General features: G+C 49.0%; 1 protein-coding gene across 1 annotated transcript in view; it reads right to left on the bottom strand.

The window, feature by feature from the left end:
- The window catches only part of VAV2 (vav guanine nucleotide exchange factor 2), a 122,374-nt gene that overhangs the window by 19,272 nt on the left and 77,182 nt on the right, over positions 1–25,920 (bottom strand). Inside the window, exons 4-8 of the mRNA XM_058853623.1 lie at positions 15,062–15,130; positions 6,598–6,700; positions 4,361–4,459; positions 2,927–2,995; positions 2,225–2,325 (exon numbers count right to left, since the gene is read on the bottom strand). Of these exons, the coding sequence (XP_058709606.1) occupies positions 2,225–2,325; positions 2,927–2,995; positions 4,361–4,459; positions 6,598–6,700; positions 15,062–15,130 (441 nt within the window). The remainder of the gene's footprint in view (positions 1–2,224; positions 2,326–2,926; positions 2,996–4,360; positions 4,460–6,597; positions 6,701–15,061; positions 15,131–25,920) is intronic.

Genomic DNA, 25,920 nt, shown 5'->3' with positions numbered 1-25,920 from the left:
AAATATGGGACATTCACACACCATAGGGAAGGGAATAAAGAGATTTATGGAGCCACAGCCCCAGCAGAGCCACAGCCAATAGAGATTATTCTTCTACCTTTCCCCCCTGACAACTTCTGCACAGGCACAATAATATCTACCTTGCCAGCACAGGGAGAGCTTCAAAAAGGCTTCAGGAGCGTAAATTCAAACCTCTGGCTTCCAGAGAAAGAGATTTACAAACTATTTCCTTAAAAAAGGCCCCTGCAAAGCCAAGGAGCAATGAATCATTTTGCCAGAATGTCTCCAGATCTGTGGAGGGAAGCAGGAATTATTTGTCATGGATAGATTTGATGGAGGGAGGTCCCAAGCAGGGACTCTGGAGGTCCATGCTCCTCTCTTGGTGGGGCAACCCTGTCTCCCCAGCGAGTTCACTGTCTCCTCCTCTTGTACTGGAATTCCCTTGCTGTAAAATGTGGAATTCCTGAGGTAGGAAAGGACTCTGCCTATTTACATCAGGTTGCTCCAAACTCTTCATCCCAAACAATCTGGTTTTAGGGACTTCTCCAAGGCAAGACCCTCCTTGAGCAGCAGTTTCCTACAGCACTGATGTCCCCAAAATCCCCACGGACTGAAGAGAGCTTCAGATCCACCATCACCACCTCGCAGCTGCTTTGGCTCCTTCCCTCACATCTTTCCAAGGGAAGTTGTTTGCAAGCTCCCTTAGGAAGGGGGTCAGCTGGTTCACCCATCTGCATGGATCTCACCAGCTCCAAGCATTCTGCCAGCCCCCACCAGCACATTAACAGAAGAAAACATTGATTTAATGACTCAAAACCAAGCCTCGTGCTCCTGCACAGCCACAGCATCTCCCTGACAGTGTCACCTTCAGAACTCCTCCCCTGTCCCCTCCCTGCTCCCTGTGTCCACAGCTCTGCCCCAGGGATGGCACTGGCATGCACGGAGCTGAGCCAGGAATTAGGAGATCAAAATCACCTCAGTGAGTTTGATGAGGATTTTGAAATTATTTGCATTCTTCTTTGGAATAATTTTTTTTTTTAATTTAATCCAGAAAATAAATGCCCTTTGTAACAAGAGGCCCCATGAATGATGGAAGATGTGACCTCACGGTGTGTTATTAATGCAGATGGTATTTCTGGAGTTATTGACTTCTGAATGGCATTTCTGTGTCTAGACACTGGTTTAATCACAGTGAAATAACAGCCTGGCACCATTCCACAATGAAATCACCCTTTGATTAGTATTAAGGATATTAAAGGCTTTTATCAACCTTATCTCTGTGCGCTGGGGTGCTCCTGCTTGCAGCTGCCAAAACTCAGGATTGATTCTGTTTGTGAAAGAAACTTTTACATTTATTCATCGTGCACAAGGTGCAGGATGAGCTCTGTGCCAAATAAGAGATTCTTTGAGAGTGAGGAATCACTTTGATCTAAGCAGGGCCGAATCTCCCCTGCACAGGAGTCACCACATCACAGCCCTGAAGGGCACTGAGGTTTTACTCCATTCCAGCTCACCACAACCCAAATATTCCCATCTTCATCCCCTCACATGTGTCCCCCACACATTGGATATTCAGTCTCCCACGGGAAGCTGAGCTCAAGGAGAATCCAGGTGCAGCCAGGGGCTTGCAGGAGCCAGGATCCAAGGGAGCCACCCCACTGAGCCTGGTGGGTCACAGGCAGCCCCTGCCCTGCCTGGCCTGGCAGCTGTGCCTGGATTTGGCTGCTTCAGGTCAGCACTGAGTGATGGAGCAGCTGCCTGAGAGCATTTTGCTGTGGAGGAATCAAACCTGGGCTCCTGTCAAAGGCATTTCTGGAAACACAGAATCATTAAGGTGGGGAAAGGCCTCTGAGTCCAACCATTAACCCAGTGCTGCCACTAAACCATGGCCCTGAGCACCACAGCCACACAATTTTTGGACACTTCCAGGAGTTGTGACCCCAGCACTTCCCTGGACAGCCTGTTTCAGTGCTTGACAGCCCTTCCAGTGAAGAAATTTTCACTAATATCCATGCTAAACCTCCCCTGGTGGAACTTGAGGCCATTTCCTCTTTTCCTGTTGTTATTTGGGAGAAAAGACAGATCCCCACCTGGCTCCAACCTCCTTTCAGGCAGTAGTAGAGAGTGGAAAGGCAGAGAGTAACAAAAACTGTGTTGAAATCTCCAAAAATATTAACCCAAATCTGTTGAAACTGGAGCTGCCTGAAGCCCAGAATTCCTTTACCTCTCTTTGAATTCCAGGAACACTTTTGCCAGGCTGCTTCCTCCAGACATCATCGAGACATCGATGGCTCTCAGGAAACTGAAGTGCACTTTAATTAGGTCCTAAAACCAAGCAACAGTCAATATTTTAAACACATTCAAAGCAGGTGGGCAAACAGAGCCTAAAGAAATGAACATTCAGTCCTTCATCAGGCAGGGCTTTTCCCTCTTTTTGGTGTTTTTAAAGGAAATTGTTCTAGTGGGATGCAGTCCTGACTGGTCTGGAGGACAGGGGTGTAATTCCATCTGAGGTTAAACTGTGAGAAACGCCCAGCATGGGGAGGGAGGAGGAGATGGGATGGAAGGAGTGGAGGAGATGACAGGTTTTGACCTAGACCCTTGCAAACCAGAGTAGAAATAAATCCCTTCATCACCCTGTGCCCAATCATCTACATCAGCTAAAATCCAGAGGCCCAGCCCTGAAACATCCACTAGACAGAACTGTTTTCTTACCTAGATTTCATATATTCCCCACCTTTAAAACTGAGTGCTAAAGAATGTCTCCTAAACTAGTTTAAGCTCCACAGCACATGAAAGGCTGAAGCTCTCCAAGTGAATGCACAAATCTAACAGGAAATCAGAAAACCTCCTCCTCCTAAGCAGGGAGAGGGCTGAGCTGCTGTGAAAAGAACAAAGATTAAAGGCACAATGCCCACGATGTTACCTCCAAATTGATAAAAATAGCTTCCATGTCCTGGGGAGTCAGTACCAGTCTCAGAGGGTTCATATAGTTCTGCAGGAGAGAAATGGAAATGGGATTGAGGCACTGGAGAGGAGAGAACGAGGTTGTGCAAGTGATTTATATTTTCTGCTTCACCAGCTGAGTTTACCTGGGCAGGTTTTAATGAGTTTAAGCACTTGCAGAGGATGACCAGGGATAGAAGTGGGAGGCAGAATTCCCATGAGTGCCTCATCCCTGAGCTCCCACAGCATTTCCAGGGGTGGGAAGGTGCAAGACCCCCACCTATGGGTGCCCACAGCCCACTCCCCTGCTAAACCTGCTGCAGGGGGGTGAAATGCACTCAGCTCCTCCACCTCTCTTTGGCTGCACTGAAGCATCTTCCCAGCTCTTTATTTCCCTGGAATTTTGCCCTTGAGAAGGCAGTGATAATGTGATTACATGGGCAATGCCTTTCTGTACAAATACATATTAACAGGAACATCTACGTGACTTGGGACTCCAAAAAAACCCCGAATACAACACACCCAAGAGGAGGAACTCCCACCCATCAACACCACCAGCACCTGCAAAGCCTTTGCAAGCTTTAATTGATATGAAAGCAATAATTTAACTCTTCCTTTCTACTGAACCAGAGGGCTGTGGCTGTTTCCAAGGAACGAGGGTTCCTTGGAAACATGAATGACAAATATATTGGGACATTTTCCCGGAAAACGGGAAACATCCTTCAATTTTTCCAGTTTTGCTCACAGCTTCAGCAGACAGAAGGAAAGAATGGCAGAAGGGGAGGAAACAAAAGCATCAGGGTGATCAGAAATGGCAGCTTGATTTTCATTATTGTTCTTCCCTCCTGCTGCTTTCCTCGGAGCAGGAATCACCTCCAGCCTCCATCCACGACTCCACTGGCTCGCTGAGGTGTTCTCTTTTATTTGTTTTCAAAAGAAAGACGCCACAATAATTCATCAAATCCAATTAAAACCCCGCAAATTTAGGCAGCAGAATGTTCCTTTTAATCCAATTAGCTTCAATGGCAAGTCAGCATTGCTTCAGCCTTTGGAATAAAGGAATTATTCGGTGGCAATCAGAGTGATAAGAGATATCTGCAAACAGGGCTCTTATCAGCAAACCCGGCCTGGCTGAGCGAGGAGTGGGAGATTCTCACCCCAGGACAGGGGGACACAGCAGGAGGATTTTCAGCCTGGTTCTAATCTACAGCAATCAGAAAAGGAAGATGCTGCTTTTGGCTCTTTCAGGCTGCACATTTGTGCTTGTCAGCCTGGGTTTGTGGATCCCCCTCCTCTCCTGTCTCCCTCCATCCATCCTGCCTCCTCACATCTGCCAGCCCAGGGAGCAAAAACCAACCCAGCACAATTCATGTGGGATCCAGGGCTGCTGGGGAAAACAGGGCTCAGTTCTCACCTTTTCTATATCTTCAAGTGTTTTGTAGTATTTGGCCTCAGTTTCTTGGATTTCTAGCAAGCAGCAATTCCTTTTGTCATCTTCTGTCATTCCCATTTTCTAGGGAAAGGAAAAATAAGGCCTGGTCAGGTGGTCCTAAGGGTGGTCCAGCAACCTGGTGGGGCTCCAGTTCAGTCCCCACTTACAGCAACCCAGCACAAGTTTGGAAAGCCAGGAGAGAACCACTACTGCCCTATGCTAAAGGGAGCTATTTTTATCCAAAAATATAAGGAGGAACCCTGGCTGTGTTATTAAATATGTTTCAACATGGGAAACACTGCATTTTTTGCATTTGTTACAGCCACACCTCCAAAGACACTCACTTGAAGAATAATAATAAGAGATAAAGGCTGATTTTTCCCTTTTTAAATTTTTTTTTGTTGCTGTTGCTTAAGATGACACAACAGATTCTGAGTGGGCCACAAATAATATGTTAGATTTATAGAAATCCCTGGCCAGGGTTGCCAGTTCTGATGATTTTAAGTCAAATCTGATAAAATGTGCTTTTCCCAAAGCCCCAGCTCTTGGGAATCACTTCTGCTCTGTAAAGCTGGGACCACGTGTTGGGAGCTGCTGCACTTGGCAGGGCAGAATCTGAATTTGGGAGGGAGTTCAGTGATGGGGTTTTATGGATCATGCACAGGAACAGAGCCCCTCTGTCCAGCCCCTCACAACTCACAGCTGGGAGCTGCCAGGTGCTTGAAACCCCAGATTTTAATCAATTCATCTTACCTGCATGTATCTAATCTGAAGCATGCAGAAATACAAGAAGCCATTAGCATCACACACTTGCTGTTGCAATAAATGTTACCCAGAAAGTTCAGGTTTTTTTGCAGATATATTAAAAATAGACTCTTTTGCTCAGGGAAGGGAAAGGGCAGCTCTCAACTCCAACACTGCTCAGCAGAAAACATAAAATGGTGTGGAGATGACAGTGAAAAATTGCCAGTTCCACTGACCTTTTAATCCTATATTACCTGGCTGCTGGAGCTTCCCCCATTTTCCCCGTTTATGCAGAAAGTTCCTATCAAAACCTTCCCCAGGGGCAGTTCCTGGGCCAAGTGGCTTCTGCAACTGGTGGCAAAAGCCACTGGTGGGCAATGAGCTGTGCTGACTCCAGATCTGATCACTTTGGCAGGATCAGTAGGAATGTTTTGGGCTCAAATCCTTGATCCAGAGGGGGTTTTGGTGTGCAGGGAGCTCCTCCAGCTGCAGACAAGGTGTGAAGGGATGGAATTAGGGTTTTATTATCTTTGTCCCAGTCCCAGCCAGGCTGGGAGAGGGGAGGAATCAGAGCACAGCCATCCATGGATGCAGCCCTGCGTTCCCAGGCTCTGCCCCAGGGATCTGATTGATCACTGAACTTGTCCATTGATCCTGCTTTGTTCCAGGGAGGTGTGTGCTGTGTGAACTAGAGGAGAGTAATTAGAGTCTGAACAAAGCCTGGGGGTGACAGATACTGGAGCAGGGGAGGAAATTTGGAAGGTCACACTCTGGAGAAGCTCCCTTCCAGCCCTGCATCAGTGCTGGGGACACAGGTAGGGCTGTGGGCGCCTTTGGGGAGGTGCAAGAGCCACCAACACCTCCCTGGCTCATCCATGGAGTGTGATAATTGCTTCAGAGCCCTTGGAGATACCACAAGTCCCTCCACGATGCTGTCTATGCCTCACAACCAGGATTCTCCATCAGCAAAAGCTTTTTAAGGGTGACAAACAGGGATAGCTGCTTGTCCCTAACACCACACAGCTCCCTGCTGCCCCAGAAAGCTCCAGTGTAAAGATCTTCCTGCTCTGAGCCATCCAGGAAGGAGCAGCAGGCACAGACAGCTGCTGGATCCCTCACACACAGATCTGTCACCCCGACCTAAAAATACCGGCGGCACCTCTGGCTGACAGAGCAGGCGTGACACAGCCTCAGCAGCAAAGTCCTATTTTTAGCTTATCTTTTAGGGCTTATTAGGTCTCCCTTCCCCTTCCTCCTCCCCAGACTCCTGCAGATGACAGGCTGGGCTGGGAAACTCCTGGGAGAGCCCCTCTGGGCTGGTGCCATCCCCCTGCACTTCTTCTTTCTTCGTGACTCGAAGCAATTCCCTTCCCTGCAGCATCACCTACCAGTGGCAGGGAGTTATTTCCTTCCTGGAATCCCCTCCCTCCCCCTCCCACCGAGGTGCAGCTGGAAAAACGCAGCTGAGTTGTTACCATGGGCTGCTGAACTTCCACTCTGATGATATCCTCGTAGATATCATCACCCTCATCCTCACAGGGCACGCAGTCGTAGATGTCCTCCCCCAGATCGTGCTCACTGCAACGAGAAGGAGAAGGAGTCAGGGATAATAACGAGGGGATGTTCACCATCACTTCATCAGGCACTGAGGAGGAAGGAGAATCACAATGAGAAAACTCTGTGAGAATCCATGCTCTCTGTTTTTCCCGGATCACTGCCTGCTGCGCATTTCTTTCCGCTCGCTGGAGGCTGGAAAAGGTGGAACACTGCTCAGCACGAGCAGGGATCACAGCCAAGAACTGCTCCATGCCCTGTGCCAGGCATGCCCACGATGCCCACACCACCCTGGGCTGCCAGCCCTGCCCTGCAGAGCTCTTGCTCGGCACTAATGGGCCCGGCTGAGATGGATCTGCCAGCCAAACACCCAGTGGGACCATCTGAGCCACCAGAGCCAACAGCTCCAGCTCCAGCTGCTCCAAAGGTGCCCACAATCTCCCCTCCAGCTCCCCTTCAGGACCAGGAGCAGCTCTTGCATCAGTGACTTCATCTCATGCTCAGAGAATTCACTTTAAGGTTGGATTTTGGTCTGCTTAAGGCTCAGGGTTTGCTCTTGATCTGATGTTGCTTTTCCTCACTGAAAAGTTTCCTTTGGGCCAAAAACCCATCCCCTTCCCCCAGCCGGGGGTGCAAACTACTGTGGGAGCCCAGATCCACCCAAAGCAGGAGCAGATGTTAAACACTCACCCAAAGTCTCTGAGCAGTAGGAGAAGCATCCCAGTCCTGATGAACCAATACCCCTGGGGCTGTGCAGGACCCACAGCAAAGCCTGGACCCAGCCCTGGACATTCCATCCAGCTTTAAATGCTCTGCATTAAATGCACCTCCAGTTATCTGAGTGAGGCACCAACTCCCACAGAGCCCAATCCCTGCCCTGATGGGCAGCTGGGTGATTTTTAATCCTGAGGATTTCCCAGAGGAGTAGGAGGCTCTCCTGGCCACCATAAGGCAATCTCATCAGACACTCAGCTCAGTGGGCAGAGGCCAATAACAACATTTACAGCAGAGAGAAACCAAGCAGCAAAATGCCACATTTTGAGAACCAGCCCCGTCACTTTTGAGCTGCCCCTGCACTTTCAGGATTCAAAGGCATCCCAGAGCTGTGGTGCCCAGGTTGTGCTAAAGGTGATGGTGTTCAGTAATTAATTATCATCTGAGCCTTCACACCCCTCCCAGGGGCTCCTCAGCCTTGGAACACTTTTGAAAATGCAGCCCATATTAAATACCAATTAGCAATAATAATTCCAGTGCTTAGATCTACAGGTGCTGGCTGCTAACAGCTCCCACTGAAGTGAATCCCACAGGATCAGGACAGTGTGAAATGCTGGAATATCAAACAGCATTTGCATATTTTACGAGCTGTGTGGGGTATTAATTGCATACAAATAAATTTAGGTGTAAAGCTGTGCTCCAAGTGTGACACTCAACATCTCTCTATTACATATCAGGGAGCAGCAGAGAACATCTGCCCGCAAAACCGGGCTTTATTTCTCTGCTTAAATACAGCCCTTTCTATTTACACAAACAGATTTATTTCATAAAAGTTTGGTGATTTTAAATAAATACACTGGCATGATGTATCCATCCCATTCTTCCTGGGTGATGCATTGCAGCTGCTGCAATAATGCCCACTAATAGCTGGTGATCCATCTTCCCCCTCCCAGGCGTCGCTGTTATTATCTGCACCAATATTTATATTCTCATCCAGAGCCAGACACTCCCAGCTCCTGATGGATCTCCCTGCCCACACCTCTTGGGTTGCTGGCTGTCTCTCTATACATCATCTCCCTGGCTGGAGGCTTCTTGGGAACATGTGGTTGGGTTGGTGTCACCAGCAGGAGCTCAGCTGGCTTTGATGTGACCAAGAGAGGGCTGGGGGGATGCTGCTGGAGCAGGACCTGCTTGCAGTGAGGGATCCCCATCCCTGGAAAAGCTTGGGAACTGCTTTGGGACACGTGCAGAGGAGAAGATGGCATCCCGAGGTGTCCCTGAGCATCACTTGGAACTGCTCTCCCACACCAGCAGGTGCCACATGCTCAGAGCCTGGCACAGCCTGTCCCCAGCCTGGTGCTGCTGTTCCCAGCCTGGACAAATTCTCCTTTTCTCCCTCTCCAAGCAGCCACGAGCTCTGGAGCATGGTGGGCACACACTGGGAGAAGCCCAGGTGGCAGCACGTGATGCTGAAGGGGCTTTCACAGAATCATCAGGGTTGGGAGAGGCCTCCAAGAACATCTGGTTCAACCTGAACCCAGCACCACCACAATCACCCCTAAAGCCACATCCTCAAGTGGTTTTTGCTCAGTCTCAGGCTGAGACTGGAGAAGGTTGGATGCCCCAACCTGGACCACCAGGAAAGAAATGGCTCCCAGCAGATTTGCCCACAGAAATGCCAACAGCCCTTGGACACAAACGCTGCACCCACCACGTGGGGCCACATCCTGACAGCACCTCACAGCTCCCATTGCTCTAATGAGGGGCTGAGCCTCACTGCTCCACTCCTTCCTGACAAGCCCTTCTCTGCTCCAGTTTCTGGTTTGGGGAGAAAAAAATAGGAACTATTCCTACATCCTGGGGACACCTAGAAAGACACCTCCACTCCAGAGCTTTGGGGAGAAGCACCAGAGCTCCTTAAACCCAGCAGCCGTGGCAGTGTTACAACATCACTGTCGTCCAGCAGTCTGGTGTTTATTAAAACACATTCTCAGTGCATCTCTGAGAAACACCAGAGGCTGCCAGTTTTTATGGAGAGCAGTAAAGCACGAGGATCAGCCTCTCCTGGAGCAGCCCAGGAGCAGCCAAGCTCCCATGGCGCTGTATGGATGTTGACATCTCTGCTTTGCACACACACTGATCCTCACCTGTCCCCACACTGCTGAAAATACACACCCTCCCTGCCTTAAAACAGGGATTGGAATGATTTTAGCCAGTGAAAACCTCAGGACACATTGAATTCAGGTGATAAATTCAGCACCCCAAGCATGTCATGGGCAGATGGAACAACTTCAGCAAGGAAAGCCCGATCACCTCATTCCTCACAAAGAAAACCAATTTACTCCTTCAATAAAAGCAGCAGAGTCTGTGAGTTACCCGTGGCTATCAGAGCCCACGATCTACTGCTCGGATTAGGAGATTCATTGGCAGCTCTGGGGTTAGGAAAGGGATTTTAGCCGCCCTTCAGAGTGAACACCAGCATTTGCAATTACTGTTATTGGGATGGATGTCACCAGCTTTGGGCTGGCAGCATCTTGCCAAGCCAGAAAAGCTGATAATGAATAAAGCTTTTCATATCTAAGGCAATTTCAGGCAAAACCAACGCTTTTGGCTGAGCTCTGCCTCACTGGCCATGCTCTGCACTAACACCCACCTGGTCAGGCAGCAGCTGTGCCAAGGAGCAGCTCCCAGAACACAGGGACTGGTGCCAGGACGCTGCCTTGGAGCGAGGGAAAGGGAAGCAGCGAGTCCATGGAATCACAGAACGGCTGGGCTTGGAAGGGATGATGGGCACAGACAGTCTGTGATGCCTGATAAATGACATGCAGCAGATCCACCATGCTGGAGGAACCCTGCACACCATCTTTGCAATGACACTGGGGGCAAGTGGGAAAGCTCTGATGTATTTCAGGGCCACTGAAGAGCCTCTCCACCCACAAAAGCTGCTGTGGGAAGCTGATGAGTTTGTACCAGGCTCAAGAATTCAAGGACAAACCCTCATGACAAACCCACCACACCAAAACTCTGTCCAAACCACTCTGAGGAAAGAGCCAGAACCACCAGGAACAGCAAAAGAAGGAGCAGGAGGGGACAGAAGGAGCTAAAATAAGACAACTAAGAGACAAATTTCCAGTCCTGTCACCAGAGTTAAGAGCCAGAAGATTTCAGAGGCACCACAGGCCCAGGCTGGGATGCATTTGCAGGGTCTCTGCCCAGCAGCTGTGAGGCTCCAGTCTGTCCCAGTAATCCCCAATTTCTCATTCTCCCTCTGCACTCACAGCTATAAATACAGTTCCTCCAACCAGCCCCCTCATTCTGCCAGAGGGGACAAGCAGAACCCTAAATTTGCAGCACATCTGGCAGGCTTAAGTTTCAGGGTGAGGGAGTGCAAGATGTGCAGCCACAGGACTGGAGATCTTGCAGGGTTTTAATTACTCAGATTGGACTTGGATGGAGACACTCATCTGGAAATAGCAGAATCCTTTTCCCATCTATTCTGATTGTGTCTTACATTCCCCATTCTGAGTGGAATATTCTGATCCCAAGAAAAATCCTCACACAGTTACAGCCACCAGTATGATCCTAGAAATCATACTGTAAAAATATGATGTGTAGAAATCAATATGAGTGACACAGAAGGACAGACACCTGCACCACAGAGACATTTATCTGAGGGGCTGTTGTGCCTGGTTTGTCCAACACTGCAAAAATAATGAGAAAAGTGGCAGCTAACTTATCATCTCACCTTGGCTCCTGTGCCTGTTACTTTTATTAATGCATTTGAGGAATTCTGCTGATCACAGCACTATTTTGGGAGATGTGAGGGGGGCAATGCTGGTGACAGAGTAGTGAGACAAGCAGGAGAAACTTCAGCAAGAAACTGAGCCCATAAGAGGCATCACTTGAGAAATTGTGGCCTAGCAGATCTCCTTTCCCCCTTTTGGGGAGGGAATGTTTGGGAATACACAATTATCCCAGTAAATTTGTCAGGGACAAATTCTCAGTGAGCTGCAGCTCAAAACAAGAGCAGGGGATATTGACATCAACCTGTGAGACAAAGCCCTCCAAGGGTAGGGTTTGGTGGGGACCTGCTTTGCCTAAAACACTTATTTGGTTCTTTATGCAACTACAACTCCTCAAAAAAAAAGAGAAAACAGAGGTCAAAAGTGATGCAAATTAAATGTTTCACATCTAACCGTTCACAGAACTTCTGCCAGACTCTGAATTCTTCAAACAGCCAACAAATAACCCAAAATCTGCCCTGTGTAATCTACCTAATTGTGTCACTGCAGAGGGACATGCCATGAAGTGGAGAAGGTTCATCATAAAGAAGGCTCTGGGGATATAAAGAGGGCCAGGATTAATCGTCCTTATAAATTTAATGAGACGAAATAACCGGAGAGAGCCCAAGTGGCAGCGGAAAAAATTTAGGTGAAATGTTAAGTATAACTCTGAGGTACCAGGATGGTTTGGAGCAGCTGAAAGAGCCATAAAGGGGGATGGAAAAGCAGTTGGCAGGGCAGTAAGGTGGATAATTGCCTCCTGACATCAGTTCCCAGCAGCCACAGCCATGTGGGAAGCAGCAGCTCCCATCCCTGGGGATCTGCAGGAGCATCCTCAGGACAAGGGTCACTGATCTACCCCTGACATGGGGGCACAGGCTCCAGAGGATGAACCCACACGCTGCTGGCTGCAACACCCAGCTCATTTCATGGACAAACTCCCCCCAAACCGGCTGCTCCAGGGTCTGGCATGGAGCAGGCTGGAATAAATCAGGCAGCAGAGGCCAATTGTGCCTTTACTGCTCCTCACAGCATTGATCAGGCACCACGTGCAATGCGAGCAGCCCTTGCCATCTGCCCAGGCTGGCTGCAAGCTGCCATCTGGCCCAGGACACAGCAAACCGAGGGGCCAGAGGGCTGAAAACAGGGAATTTGAGAACTTCCCAGCTCCCCTGATAGCCTTTTAGCTTCCCTTCCCCTTTCCAGCACCAATTGTTTGAGATCTTTTTAGAACTAAATAGCTGTTTCCAGGCAATTATGTGCCTTGATCTGCTGGCTGAGGATCTGTCTGGAGCCGGAATTAATCCCTACAACATCCCAAAGGTGAAATCACAATGGGGTCATCAAGGCTTAAACATGCTTTAAACACACCAGCACCCTGTGGCTGCCCCATGATTGCACACCCAGCTTGTTCCTTCATCCCCTGTCCAGCCCTGGCACTGGTTTTTGTCCCACAGCTCCTCTGTGCTGAAGGAGTTCCCAGGATAAAGGTTCTCACTCTTTAGAACATCATAGGGACAACAAAAGGGACAAAAAACAGGTTCCTTCTGCCCCCGGAATCAACACCTCCATCACAAATATGTTCACATTTTAAAGGCTCTGCAGCACAGGAATTCAAAATCTCAACCTGGGGACACCAAACTGCTCCACTTAAGTACCTGCAGTTGGAACGAAGCATTCTGACATTCTCCAAAAAAAAACCTCATTTACCAGTCCCCAAAAAACTCAGTGTTTATCCTGAGCTCTTTCTCCAACAGCACAATACCCAAAGAAAGCTCCTTTCGAGGGATTCCTCCCTCCCAGGGTGAATTGGTGGCACAGAGCCCACCAGGATTGTCCCTCCACACCCACCCTTGTCCCTCTGAGGCCTGTGGGGACAGCAGAGTGGCACCTTGAGGTGACAAATCCCCGCTGGTTTTACAGGCAGGGCTGGAGCAGCTCCTTCCACACACTGGGTCATTTCCCTCCCTGCCTGCTGTGGAAATCACTTCCTTGCCTCCAAAAAAGCATTTTGGCTGCAGCCACATCTTGCCAAGGCTGCTGGATCATCAGCAATGTTAAAGGCAGAGATGCTGGATGGACTGAATCACTCCCAGCAGTGAATGCTGCCCTTGTTGAGCTGTTTGGAGAGGGCAGGAGATAAGAAAGAGCTTTTTCATTAGTGCCACAGGCTGCCAGTGCCCAGCAGCAGGGCCTGGGGCACACCACTGGGACTGGCACATTTCCAGCCAGAATTCCCTGGTCCATGGGAGAACGGGCAGCAGAAGCAGCAGGACTCATGCTGAGGGGTTCTCCAGGGTGTTTTGGGGGTTTTTAGAGCTATGGGTGAATTCTGACACCGTTTTGTAGGCCGTGTTTCCATGCACTGGGAGGGCAGGCCTGGATGGAGGAATTTGAGCAATCCCTGCTGATTTCAACATTTCCCTCACAAGTCCTAAATAATGTGTAAAAAAGAGGATTTTGCAGAGAATGGGAAAACAGGGGAAGTTAAATGTTGGATATCTGGGACAGAACAGGGAAATCAGTAGAAATAAACCTGCAGGTTTTCTGATGGGCATCACAACCCCTCTGACCAAGGGACAAGGAGCAGTTTGGGAAGCTTCCATGTGGATGCCTTGTCCCTAGCAGACTTGAAAGCTGGGAACCCACTTCTAGCACCAAATAACCAAGTGCAGCATCCCAAACTCACCCCTTCTAGGCCAGCATTGCCATCCTCACCAGCACTCTCGTGAGAGCCCCCACACAAACCCCTCTCCAATTAAAAGCACATCTGTGTGTGAGAAACAGGAATTTTAAACCCCAAAAACTAAAGGGATTTTGAGAACTTTTGGAGAGGGGGCACATAAAATGCTATTCTTGAAAGGATCCCTTTCTTAGTTAAAATTTTATTAAGCTGCAGCTGCTGGGAGCCAACAGCAAGCAGGGAATTCCAGGGTACTCCATTCCTTCTGCTGGTAATTTATGATTTACTTGTGTAATAACTGAAGCCATAAGGAACTCATTGGATTAAGGAGTCTTATTATTTATGTTGTGGAACAATAATATTTAACTGCATAAAGCCACATACCCACTCATGCAGTCCATCCCTCTGTATGTAGCAGACTGCTCTTCATAAGCAAAACCCTGGCTTGATGGGAATGCTGCCATTGAATTCCAATAGTGCCTGCACTCCACCGTGTGTGTTGTAGTTCAAGGTTGATTTTAAAAGCCTTTTCCATCATCACCACAGGCAGAAAAACCAGATAAACACAGACAGAGACAGCAGCAGCAGCATCACCCCACGTCCCACCACGGACAAGCAGGGTGGGTGTCACGGCTGCCAGAACCCTGGAAGTGTCCAAGGCCAGCTTGGATGGGCTTGGAGCAACGTGGGATAGTCAAAAGTGTCCCTGCCCATTGCAAAGGGGTGGAATGGAATTGTCTTTAAAGTCCTTTTCAACTCAAACTATTCTCTGGTTGCCCCAGGGCCTGCTGGTGTGGTCCAAAATCAGACATGGGGGATGCAGCTCCATGTGCCAGCACCCAAAAAGTGCCATGGGGGGAAGCAGCTCTGTTCACAATGGGTACCTCATGCCCAGAACCAGCTTGGATCACCTCAGAGGATGAATTATGTCCCAGAATTCTGGGATTTTGGAGGAGGAGGGGATCCCCTGTGCTTGGCCCCTTTCACCCCCCATCCAGCCACTCATCAACTCAACCTGATTAAAAGCGACATCTCCCAGGGCTTTACATGAGAAAAAGATGGACTTTTGTCAGAGCACAAAAATCTCCTGGCCAAAGGATCAAAGCAGCCGTCCTGGCTCTCCCAGCCCTGCTGTCAAATTTTATCTGCCTTTGCTGGAAACCCACAGCAGCTTTTCCCCTCCCAGGAGAAGGTGAGGCCACTCACTCCGCCAGCTCCTCCAAGCTCCGGTACACGTCATCATCATTTTCCGTGGTCTCCTCTGAAGGGAAGGGCCTGGGAAGGAAAGGAATGACAGGGTTATGTTGGTGCCTCACCCCTCACAGCAGAGCCCCTGAACTCAGCCCAGCCCTGAGCACCCTGCTGAGCAGCACAAGATATTCACTGTAAATCCATTTTTGTTCTGGAATGACACCACCTCTGCTGCTTCCCGAGGGCAGAGCTGGCAGGGCAAGACAGGAATCCAGGTGGGGAGGATGGCTGAGCACACAGGGCAGCACTTGGGCACCAACATGAGAAGCTGCATGGTCTGACAGCCCCGCAGAGCCCCTGTGGCTGAGCCCTTCCTGCTGAGCTGGTGCTGCACAAACAACTCAGGAATCTGAATTCCAGCCTGGTGCTGGATTTGTTGGGATAGAAAAACATCTCCTCCTGCAGTGATGGAGCCTTTCTACCTGTGAGCTCCTTCCCTGCTCAGCCAGGCAGGGCTGGGCACTCTGCACCTCTGCACTGGCACCTCCCAGCAATCCCACTGCAATGAATGAGTCCTTATGAACCCCAGGCCTCCTCATCTGAACAACTCTGTGACAGCTGAAAAAAGTTAAACCCCTGGAGAAGAGGCAAAGGACACCAAAAGGGCAGAAAGAAAAGGAGGGGTAAAAGCAGATTAAAAGAGTGAGGAAGGGACTGAGGGGAATACAAGAATTCCTTGGCTCATTCTGAAGCAATAACCAAATAATCTATGGGGGAGATGAAAAATACTGTTTTAATTAAACCCCACGTATTATTGGTGGCACAGGGCCAGGCTGGGCTGTGGCTCTGCTGGGGCTGGGCATCCCCACGGGCACAGCCAGCCCTGCTCCAGCCCCAGCCCAGGGACATGGAGAGGTGGCAGCAGGACAGCTCTGCCCATCCCTCCTGGACACCCTGGAGAAGGCAGGTGGGGCTCCACAGGGATGGGATGCTGTGGAGTTGCAAAGCTGGCTCCATGTGAACCTCTAACTGCCCTCAAGAGCAATTTCCTCCTCTTCCCTCCCTGCCCATGATAGATTGCCTTTCCTGGAAGATTTAATACGTGGCCTGCTTAGCCCCCAAATTTGGTATTTTTGGATCCTTTCACTGGCATTAATTTGCTTTCTCTCCCAGGCTACACCTCAGCCTTCCTTCAGTGAGCAGCTCTAGCCCAAGCATTTTGAAATAGTGCTGAGAGCTGCAGCGAGTTCAATTAAAACCCTGGGCCGAGTCCAGGAGGGGAAAGAGCTGTGGTGACCCCAGCCATGGAGCAGCACAATTCCAGCTATCACAACTTTGCCTTTGCAACAAGGAGCACCTCAGGTGTGTCCAGCCACATCTCTTGGGGCAGCACTGGTGGTTCAGATCTTTTTCCCAGGACCAAGATTGACAAGAGAGAAGCTGTTTGTGTATTTGGGCTTAGGATGTTTATTTTTCCTTATCTATGTTATATATTTACAGAGTACAAGGAACTATGTAACACTAGGGTAACAAGGTGCAAAATGGCTGGAGAAGTATCTCTTCAAGGTCTTTTAAGTGTCAACCCATCCAATAATGAAATGCCAAGTAACTTATTTTCATTAATAACCCCATAACCTGACACCTGTGTCCTGAAATGCAGATTCTTTCATCTAACCCCTTAATATCACCCAAAAACCCCAGAAGAAGAAGAAGGAGAAGGAGAAGAAGGAGAAAAGAACAATGCCCTAAATCCTCCATGTTCTCTTATTCACTAATATAGCTTAAACCCCAAACTCTTTCCCATCCAGTGATTTAATTAATTCTATCTAACTTACACACTCACATTCCCAGTTTCTCCACTTAGTTCTAGAAGCTTTCCCCGTGGTTTTAAATTAAACTCAGTGTTCTCTTGACAATCAGAGCCTGTCAGCACAGATAAGGGAATATTTTCTGTGCCTCTGACTCCAACACACCTCCATGTGCAAAGTGGCAGCACCGGAGGGAGAAAGCCAAGGGATGCAAAGTTCTGGCAAAAAGGCAGAACTCGGAGGTTTAAACACTGTTTAAACATCACTTGTTACAACAACAATAAAAAGAAATCCACCACAAGGCATGACCTCTCTCTTTTACGTGCATCTTCTGTTCTTAATCTTGGATATTTCCTTCCCCAGCGCTCACCACACCAGAGAGAAAGGAATAAAAGAGCCATAAAGAATATTAAAATCACATGGGCACATCTCCAGCCATAAATCTGGCCTTGAGGTGTAATTGGCTCTTGTGACACAACCCAACAAGTAAGACAAGGAGGCAGAAAAGGGAGAAAAATATTTTCTAATCAGTTTCATGGGGATGCAGCTCCCCTGGCCCTCCCAGCTTCACCTTGACCGCCGGTGAGTGAAAGTCAGGGCAGGGGAGGAATTAATAACCTGTGTCCCTGCAGCAGCAGCTAATGGCTAAATTAGGACTCACAGAATGCAATTAGAGGGAGAAGTCACACCAGGGTGAGGGTTACTAAATGGACCATCCAAAATCTGGAGCTCAAGGGCAGCTTTTTGGACAAAGCCTTGGTTTTTTTCCTTTGCTCATCCTTTGCTCTTCCCCAGGAGTTCTAAGTGCAACAACACAATTTAACTTAGCTCTACCAAGAGCCACTATTTAAAATGTCTCCCTACTTTTGACTTAAGCTCCCTTATAGATCCATTTAGGTTATTTTTTTGTCACTGAACACACCTGAGCTGGCTGCAGACATGGATTTGATGTGGTGGAGAGCTCTGCTCTCACTCCCACCCCACCAGATCCCTATCAAGGCAGCACAAAGAAAAGCCAAGTGGGAGATCTTTTAACCCAGTTTTTCTCACAAGCACAGGGGTTTCACTGAGAATGTATCACACCCTTGGCCCCAGCCATGCAGGGAGCAGCATCTCCATCCAGGTGGGTGAAGGTGCTGCACCTTCCCCAGCCATGAGCTCCCCAACAGCAAAAAAAACTGGTTTGGGACCAATCTCTGATTGAAAAAAAATAATTAAAAAGATTTATTTTTTCTCTGAGATTTTTTTTTTTTTATTATTAAAATGGGTAAAAATGTTGTCAGTCAAAAGATCTAAAAGTTTTAACCCTGGAAAAGTGTTAAAGACCTCCAGGCACATTGCAACTTCATGTGTATGAGCTCAGTATAGCTGGGAATGCCCAACAGTAAAGGAGTATTTTGACTCCACTGAAACCCAACAGGTCTGCAGAGATCCTGGTTTATTAAAATTCATTTGAAAATGTCTCTTATTTCATATCTTTAGCTAAGCACCAGCTTCTTTTCCTTGGCCACCATGTAAAACCACCTGCTGATCCATCCATCCTCGAGGGCCGTGCCTGGGCTGCTGCGAGCACCAGACGAAAAGCAAAATCCCCCAGTGCCATCAAACAGAGCTGGAACAGGCTCTTAAGAGATAATAAAGCTCCCAAAGCAGATTCCTTCACAGGCAAACCCCACAGCACTCCACAGCATCGCTTTCAGAGATCAAAGGAGGGAAGGGAAGTGGGATCGATGTGATGTGTTTGTTTTAGAGCTGAAAAGGGAAGAAAAGACCAAGCAATTTGTTGTGGAGTTTAGAGTGAGCTGCTCCTCTGGAGGGCAGGACTTCCAGCACATGATGCTGCTTGACATGTGATGCAAAGCACCCCCTTGATCTTACAAAACATTTTGGCTTTCTGGATGTCACAGAGCTCCCTGCAAACGGGACACAGGCAGAGCCAGCCACTGCCACAGCCTATCACCCACGGGGACAATCAGTTCATACTTCACCAGGCATCTCATGCAAGAAAAAAACCCTCCCTCCCTCTCAGGTTGCCCCATGATCCCTCCCACACCACATCCTCACCATCCATCCCTGCACAGGGAATCTCTCAGCGCTCCCTGGCTGCTCCTTCCTCTGAATTATTTAACAGGAAGAGCCAGGTAGGCTGCAATTCTAACAGCACTAAACAGGGAGGTTTATTTATTTATGAGCTTATCTCAGCATCTGGGCTGCCTTGTCCAACAACTGAAGGCAGCTCTTCACCTCTGCAGAGAGCAGGGATGAGGCAGCTTCGGTCTGATCATTTTGTACAGCAGCATCTTGGCCTCAAATCCGTGTGGGACAGAGCAAGGAGGACCCAGCACGGTTTATTTACTGTTTTTCCAGTCTCCACTCTGATTTCTTGGGGTCAAACAGCAGCCCTGGGAACAGCAAGCCTGGTGAGAAGCAGAGAGGGAGGAAATGTCCCACTCAGGGCACTCCATCCCGAGGAGCTGTTCCCACCTGAGGCTGCTCTCAGTGGAGATGCTTTGTCCGGCAGATCTGCAAGGAAGTTTTCCAGCCTCGTGCTAACACCCTCAGGAGTCTAAAGGAGGTGATTTATCCCTTTCTGGAGGGGGATTCCACCCTCCCAGCACCAGCAGGATAATCTCCCCCTGTTTTCCTAAGACCAGGGATAACACTTGAGTGTTTTAAAAAAGCAGGTGGAGTGTGTGACACCCGGGAAACCTGAGCTGCTCCCATCTGCCGTCCCTTCTGTGAGGGATTTCTCCCGTAATGGGAAGGACCAGAGCCTCAAGCTGGTGCAAAGGAGTTTCTGCAGCTCTGCTGGGATGGACAGGGCTGTGCTGAACTCTCCTGGCAGAAAAATATTTCTGTGGTGTGGAATCTACAGTCTGAAATTACACCCTGCAGGGCTTCCAGCTCCCCTGGCTGGGTGTACAGACCCCCCCTGACGTCTCTGTTTTGAAGGAAAAGTCATGGCAATGCACAGGAAACCCACAGGACACTGATTTCACCAATGTTTTGGGCTCCAGGCTGTGTTTCCATGGGAGTTTGGGAGTGGGGTTCTCAGCCCCACAGCTCCTATGCTTCCAGAAAAGTCCTTCTGTCCCACTGCCGAGGTTTAATGCTGCTTCAGTCCCAACATTCCAGACTTTGGCTGTTCCCAGTACATCATTTTGGTAGTTCCAACCTTCCCTTTTCCTCTTTTTGTCCTCTTTTTCTCCAGGAGGATGAGTCACTGGGGATCACCCCATTCCTGGGACTGTGCCCCTGTCAGCCATCAGTTCTGGAATCCTGGGCTCACCACCCTGAGCACTCCTGGAGCTGCCCAAAGAAAATAATTTCTTCTTCCAAGACTTTTACACACCACTGAAAACGCTTCCCTGACTGGCTTCATGGAATCATCAAAGATGATTTGCAGATCAAAGCAGCAGGAATTCCCCAGGAGGTGGCTGTGAGCTGACCAGGGACCAGCACAGAGGTGAGAGCTGCCTCTCCAGCCCTGCCCTCATTCCAGCATCTCCAAGATTTGGTTCCCATCCGTGAAACAGGAGCAGCATCAAGCAATGATCTTGGTCAAGTGCTGAGAGATAAAACCACACTATTAATGCCCTCAAAATCCATTTATATAAAGCAGAATAGACTCAATTCTCCCCATGCAGAACAAGACACATCAGAGTACACCAAAAGCTGCTGAATTTAATTAAAATCACACTTTTCTGTTACATTACTCATCTCTGGAAAGAAGCACCTCACGTGGCGCCAAATTTTAGACACGTCCTCTGAAAAATTACAGTTTGCTTTTATTTGTGGTCTGGAACTTGCAGAAATTCTCACAAGATGAATTCTGGTGGAAATTCAGCAGGGAAAGAGCGAGTTACATCACCAGCAACACAGAGATGATGATGATGATGATGATGATGATGATGATGATGATTTTTCAGACAGCACCCAAAGGTGAGCTGCAGGCCCTGCTTTATGCTCAGCTCCAATCTGAACTGAGCATTTCTGGAGATGAGAAGACAAGAAAATAACAGCTCGTATAATTTTATGTTTCAACACATTATCGCCTTTTTAAAAGCTCCGCGTGTACCAATGCCTCGCTCGAGCAAGAGGGATGATTTTCTCCTCACTTCAGCTCCACATTGATCAGAACAGATGGGGAAAATCAAAAAGGAAATCCAGAAATGTCTTTATTGAAAAGAAAGGGAAAAAAAGGACCCAAATCCTGTTAGGTAACAGCACAACCAACCATGAGGGCATGAATGATTGTCCCAGTAAAGAGCTGGGATGCATCCCATCATCCAACAACATCCTCTGCCTCACGCTGGAAAACACAAATCCTGAAATCCCTATTTTTAGCTTGCAGCAAAACAGCACAAGATCTTTCAGCACTCTTGAGTTTTTCTGCTGTACCTGAGCAGCTGCCATCCCATGAAATGTGTGCCAAGAAAAATAAAATAATTATGAAAATGGTAATTTTGCCTTTTTCTGCCTGATTCCAGCACTGCTGTCTGCAGGGAAAGCACCACCAGCACATCCCAGCCAAGAGGGGCCCAACTGTGAAGCATAAAGCAGCTCCAAACAGCCCATTCTGAGGGTCACAGTGAATCCCTTCCCCAGGGAGGTGCAGACCTGGGCTGTCCCAGAGCATCCCAGTGCCCCTCTCCAGGCACAGCCCATGGCACTGGCCCTTTCCCCCAGTCCCTTCCTCCAGCTGAACCTGGAGCCCTTCTCCATCCTTGGAACATCCTTGGGGCAAGAACTGCATTTTGGGAAGACAATCAGAGGTGCTGGGAAGGTCCCCCAGGGTGGGCAGTGACACAGGAGGAGCCTGAGGGGAGCACCACAGGTGACCCCAAAGGCAGCAAGCCCCAGCTGAGGCCAGAGCTGAGCTCCTCAGAGCTGTGTCTTCATCATGCAAAGCTGCTGCTGGGGAGGGGACAGAGGAGCTGCCTTTGCTTTGTGAGCAGATGCTGACGGGGTGACCTCAGCATCCCCCAGCCTACCAAGCAGCCCTGCAGGAAAACATGTCAGGGATATTTTTCAGGCTCTCTGTGAGGATACAAACTTGCCAAAATAAATGTGTTAAGAACGTTTGTTTTTTGTTGTTTTTTTTTTCTCTTAAGTGGGAAAGGAGCCGCTTTTCAGCCAAGGATTCTGCTTATCAGCGCATGGAGGAGCTTGATGGTGACTCCTGAAGGTTTGGTGGTGTCACACAAAATCTCCACAAAAAACAATCTCCACCTGACCTCCTGCTTGTGAGGTTTGTGCTGAACTTCCCTGAGCTTGTGCTGGTGACCAAGACTGGTCCCAGTTCCAGGAGAGCTCTACACAGCAGCTGGAGCTATTTCCAGACACGGATCCTCCCACAGCCTTCTCCATCCATTTCACAGCGACCCTTAAAGTGTGTACAAGGAAAAACACAAGGGCAGTAAAAGAATAATGGGCACAGTGCAATTCCAGAGAGCCGCTGGCAGGGAATAAAACAGTCCTTGTAAAACCAACCTTCAGGAGAAGAGCTGCCCTAACAACCTCCTCACCACAAGACACTTGAGGACTTAATTGTTAGCACCTTTAATTGCTTGCCATTTTCACACCCAGCTGGATCTGCCTCCCATCCCCAAGGGCAGGGGGGGAGCAGAAACCAAATCAGATCTGCAAGAAGCCTCCAGCACACTGGAGAATCCTTGCAAAGGCCATAAAAGTGGGTCCAGAGTGGGGCAACAAGGCTGGTGAGGGGCTTGGAACACAAAGCCCCTGTGAGGAGTGACTGAGGGAGCTGGGGTTGTCCAGCCTGGAGAAAAGGAGACCCAGAGGTGACCTTATCACTCCCTGAAAGGTGGATGTAGGCAGGTGAGGCTGGCCTCTTTCACCAGGACACAATCTCAGGCTGTGCCAAGGGAAATGTAGGTTGGATATTAGGAAAAAGCTTTTCACTGAATGAATAATAAAGTACTGGAATGGCCTGCCCAGGGAGGTGGTGGAGTCACCATCCCTGGATTTAAAAAAAGAGACTGGATGTGGCACTGGGTGCCATGGTTTAGTTGAGGTGTCAGGGCATGGGTTGGACTCGATGATCCTGGAGGTCTCTTCCAACCCAGTGATTCTGTGAATTCTGTGAAAGATCTTCCCCTTTCTCCCTCCAGGACAGTGAGGGGAACATCCTGATCAACTCCACCTTGTGCCACCACATCTTCTGCAAGCAGTGGGGTTTGCATCAAACCCTTCTTACAGGGTCACCCCCACTGCAAGCAGAAGGGTCAGCCCACACCACAGCGGGGCTTCAGTCAGGTGGGGAAATGGATTAAAGTCATGAAACCTGGACAGAACTCCAGGCTGAATCACTGAGGAATCTCCTGATCAGCCAGGGATACACACTGGGATCACAGACACTCAGGTTTTGCAGAGCAGGGGCTGCAGGTCCAGTTCCCTGTGCCCCCTGGGCACCTCCTGCCAGGAATGCTGCTCTGCTCCTCCCTTCCCATCCCTCCTCCTTTCCCCCACACACATCCTGATATTCCTGGCAAGCTGTTAAATGCAGAAACTCCAGGGCTGACAGTGCTGCAATCCTCATTTTGAGCCCCTTTGATGCTGGACCTGGGCAAAGGGGAGCAGGGATGAGGGCTGGCAGCAGGCAGGGGCTGCAGGGAACTCTCCTCTGGATCAATCCTCACTGCTGGTACTCGTTTGGCTGCCTTGGATGTGCCTGGAGGTGGCTCTGACCCGGGCTAATCCCAGGGTTGAGCTTTTCTCCTCTCCCCTCTCTGTCTGCACTGTGGAGATGGGAAAAATCACACAATCCTGGAATGGTTTGGTAGGGACCATAGGGATCATCTCATTCCAATCTCCCTAATCCAACTTCCACTAAACCAGGTTGCTCAGAGCCCCATCCAGCCTGGCCTGGAACACTGATGTTGGATGATTGTGGATGATGGAGCATCCACAGCTTCTCTGGGCAACCTGTTTCAAAACACACAGAGATAGGATGGCCATTTCACAGGGTGCCCATGGGCAACCCAGCCCTGACAGCCACTCCCACTGGATCTGGACTGGTCAGTTTTTCTTCCAGGTGACACAAAGGGGTCCTGCCTTGGCCCCAAGAGGGGGAAAACTCATCCCTGTGTCCTTCCCTCCACGGCCCAGCCAAAGCATCACCACTGCTCCTGTGAGAGAAAACCTCTGACAACCAGGATTCGCCTTCCTGCCCACCTGCAAATGTTTTTAATGCTCTTTTATCAACTGTGGTGCCTTCTGAGGAGAGTCATCCAGAGGTTCAGTTCATATAGAAAGGATTTACTCAGATTTAGGGCCTCCATAAAGGCCTCTGAACATGCAAACCTCTTCCTGTTCTCAGCTGAGCTTTGCTGTGCACACATTAAAAATGCAGGCAGGCAGCACGGGACAATATTCCTGAACCTCCTGCTTTGCCTGCAGAAGTCTGCTTCCAGGAAAAACACAGAACTCAGGGAGATGAATAAACACATGCCCCCTCCTCTGCTCAGAGCTCACTTCCAGCCCCCAGAGCACGAGGTGGATGATGGAGCCCAGAGGATGCCAGGATGCCACAGGCAGCAGGGAACAGTCGTGGCTGCGGCAGCAAAGTCTTAGGGGAAAACAGCAAAAAAAAGCTTTAAGAAAATAATTATAATCCTGGTTTATTGGGACCTGCAACAAGGAGTCTTGCTGTCCTCCAGAGAGCTGAGTTTGCTCAAGAAAACTTGGAAAGAAAACTCGGAAAGGGAATGAAAATTCTTGCTTCAAAGCACAGGAGAAGCTTTGCACAACATCCCTGTGCAAAGATCACACTGCTACAGAATCCTCCAGGCTGGCTGGGAAGTGCCAGTCAGAGTGGGAATGGGGTAATGGAATTAGGGCTGCAGTGGAAAATCCAGGCATGGAAAATAAAGGCTCCTTGTTCAGGGACAGTCAGGGATGGAGCACAGTGGAACTTCTCCCTGGAAGTGCTGACAGTCCTACAAAAAGATGGAGGGAAGGATGGGAACCAAAACCAATTAAATAAATCTCTCCCAAGCTCTTTGTCCCTGTGCACAATCCTTTGGGACAACACAGGGATCAAAATCCCAGCAGAAATTCCCATCCCATCAGCACAGAGCCCTTCCTGCAGGGCTGGCAGAAGCAGCCCTGGGGTGGGGACAAGGCAGGCAGAGGATGGTCACATCAGGGCTGGGGCTACAGCTGCTGCACATTAGGCACATTGCAAATCAAACACTGCATTCAGAATCGAGTTTTTGCCCTGGTTTGCTGCTTGTTTCTTGGAAGAAACACTCTGTCATCTCCACAGAGCTATCCTGATAGCTATCTGCAGTACTATGGGAAACAGGGTTCCTCTGCCAAGGTTCCTGTAGCCAGAAATTATTAAGACAGAAAGAGTGATTTATTTTTATTTTTTTTCACTGAACAGCACACAAGATTGATTTTTATTTTTCTCCACACCATGAAACTTATTTAAGGACAAGTAACAGGCTTTGGGATTTATTTCACTCTTAATTTGCGTGATCCTGATTCTCAGACCCTAAAATAGGGATTGGAGCAGAGCCACATTTGTGCCGTAGGGCTGAAGACCATAATCCACCCAGAATCCGAATTTCACTGTATTTACCACGGTTTTAAGCACTGTGCCTGAGCCAACAAGATTTTTCCCACTTCCAGTGGAAGCATCTTCACTGGGAGAGGAAAGAGCATGGACCCCAAGGAGCTGAGGCAGTGGTGGCTGATGTGAGCAGTCCCTTCAGGGAGCCAGAGCTGCTGCTGGTTCCCACAAGATTAGATTAATTCAGATAAATTCATCTGAGATTAGTTTCTGTCATTGAGGGGTTTGTGATGGTGCAGAAGGAGATCACCTAATTTAAAGGAAAGAAGATGCAGCAATGGACAAAGGAAGGGCTCTGTGGCTGTAGGGGACAGCGAGGTGGGAGGGAACATTCCCAGGAGGGTATTTTCCTGGAATTACAGAATTTGTTTCTAGTCTGTTCTATTTGCCAGCTAAAGGAGTGACAGCACTTTCTGTTCCTGCAGAGCTGGAGGAGAAACAGGGTTAATTCACAGGAAAACAGGGTT

This window comes from Poecile atricapillus, chromosome 20 (assembly GCF_030490865.1).
Source record: "Poecile atricapillus isolate bPoeAtr1 chromosome 20, bPoeAtr1.hap1, whole genome shotgun sequence".
Taxonomy (NCBI): domain Eukaryota; kingdom Metazoa; phylum Chordata; class Aves; order Passeriformes; family Paridae; genus Poecile; species Poecile atricapillus.
This window is presented reverse-complemented; position numbering and strand designations above follow the sequence as displayed.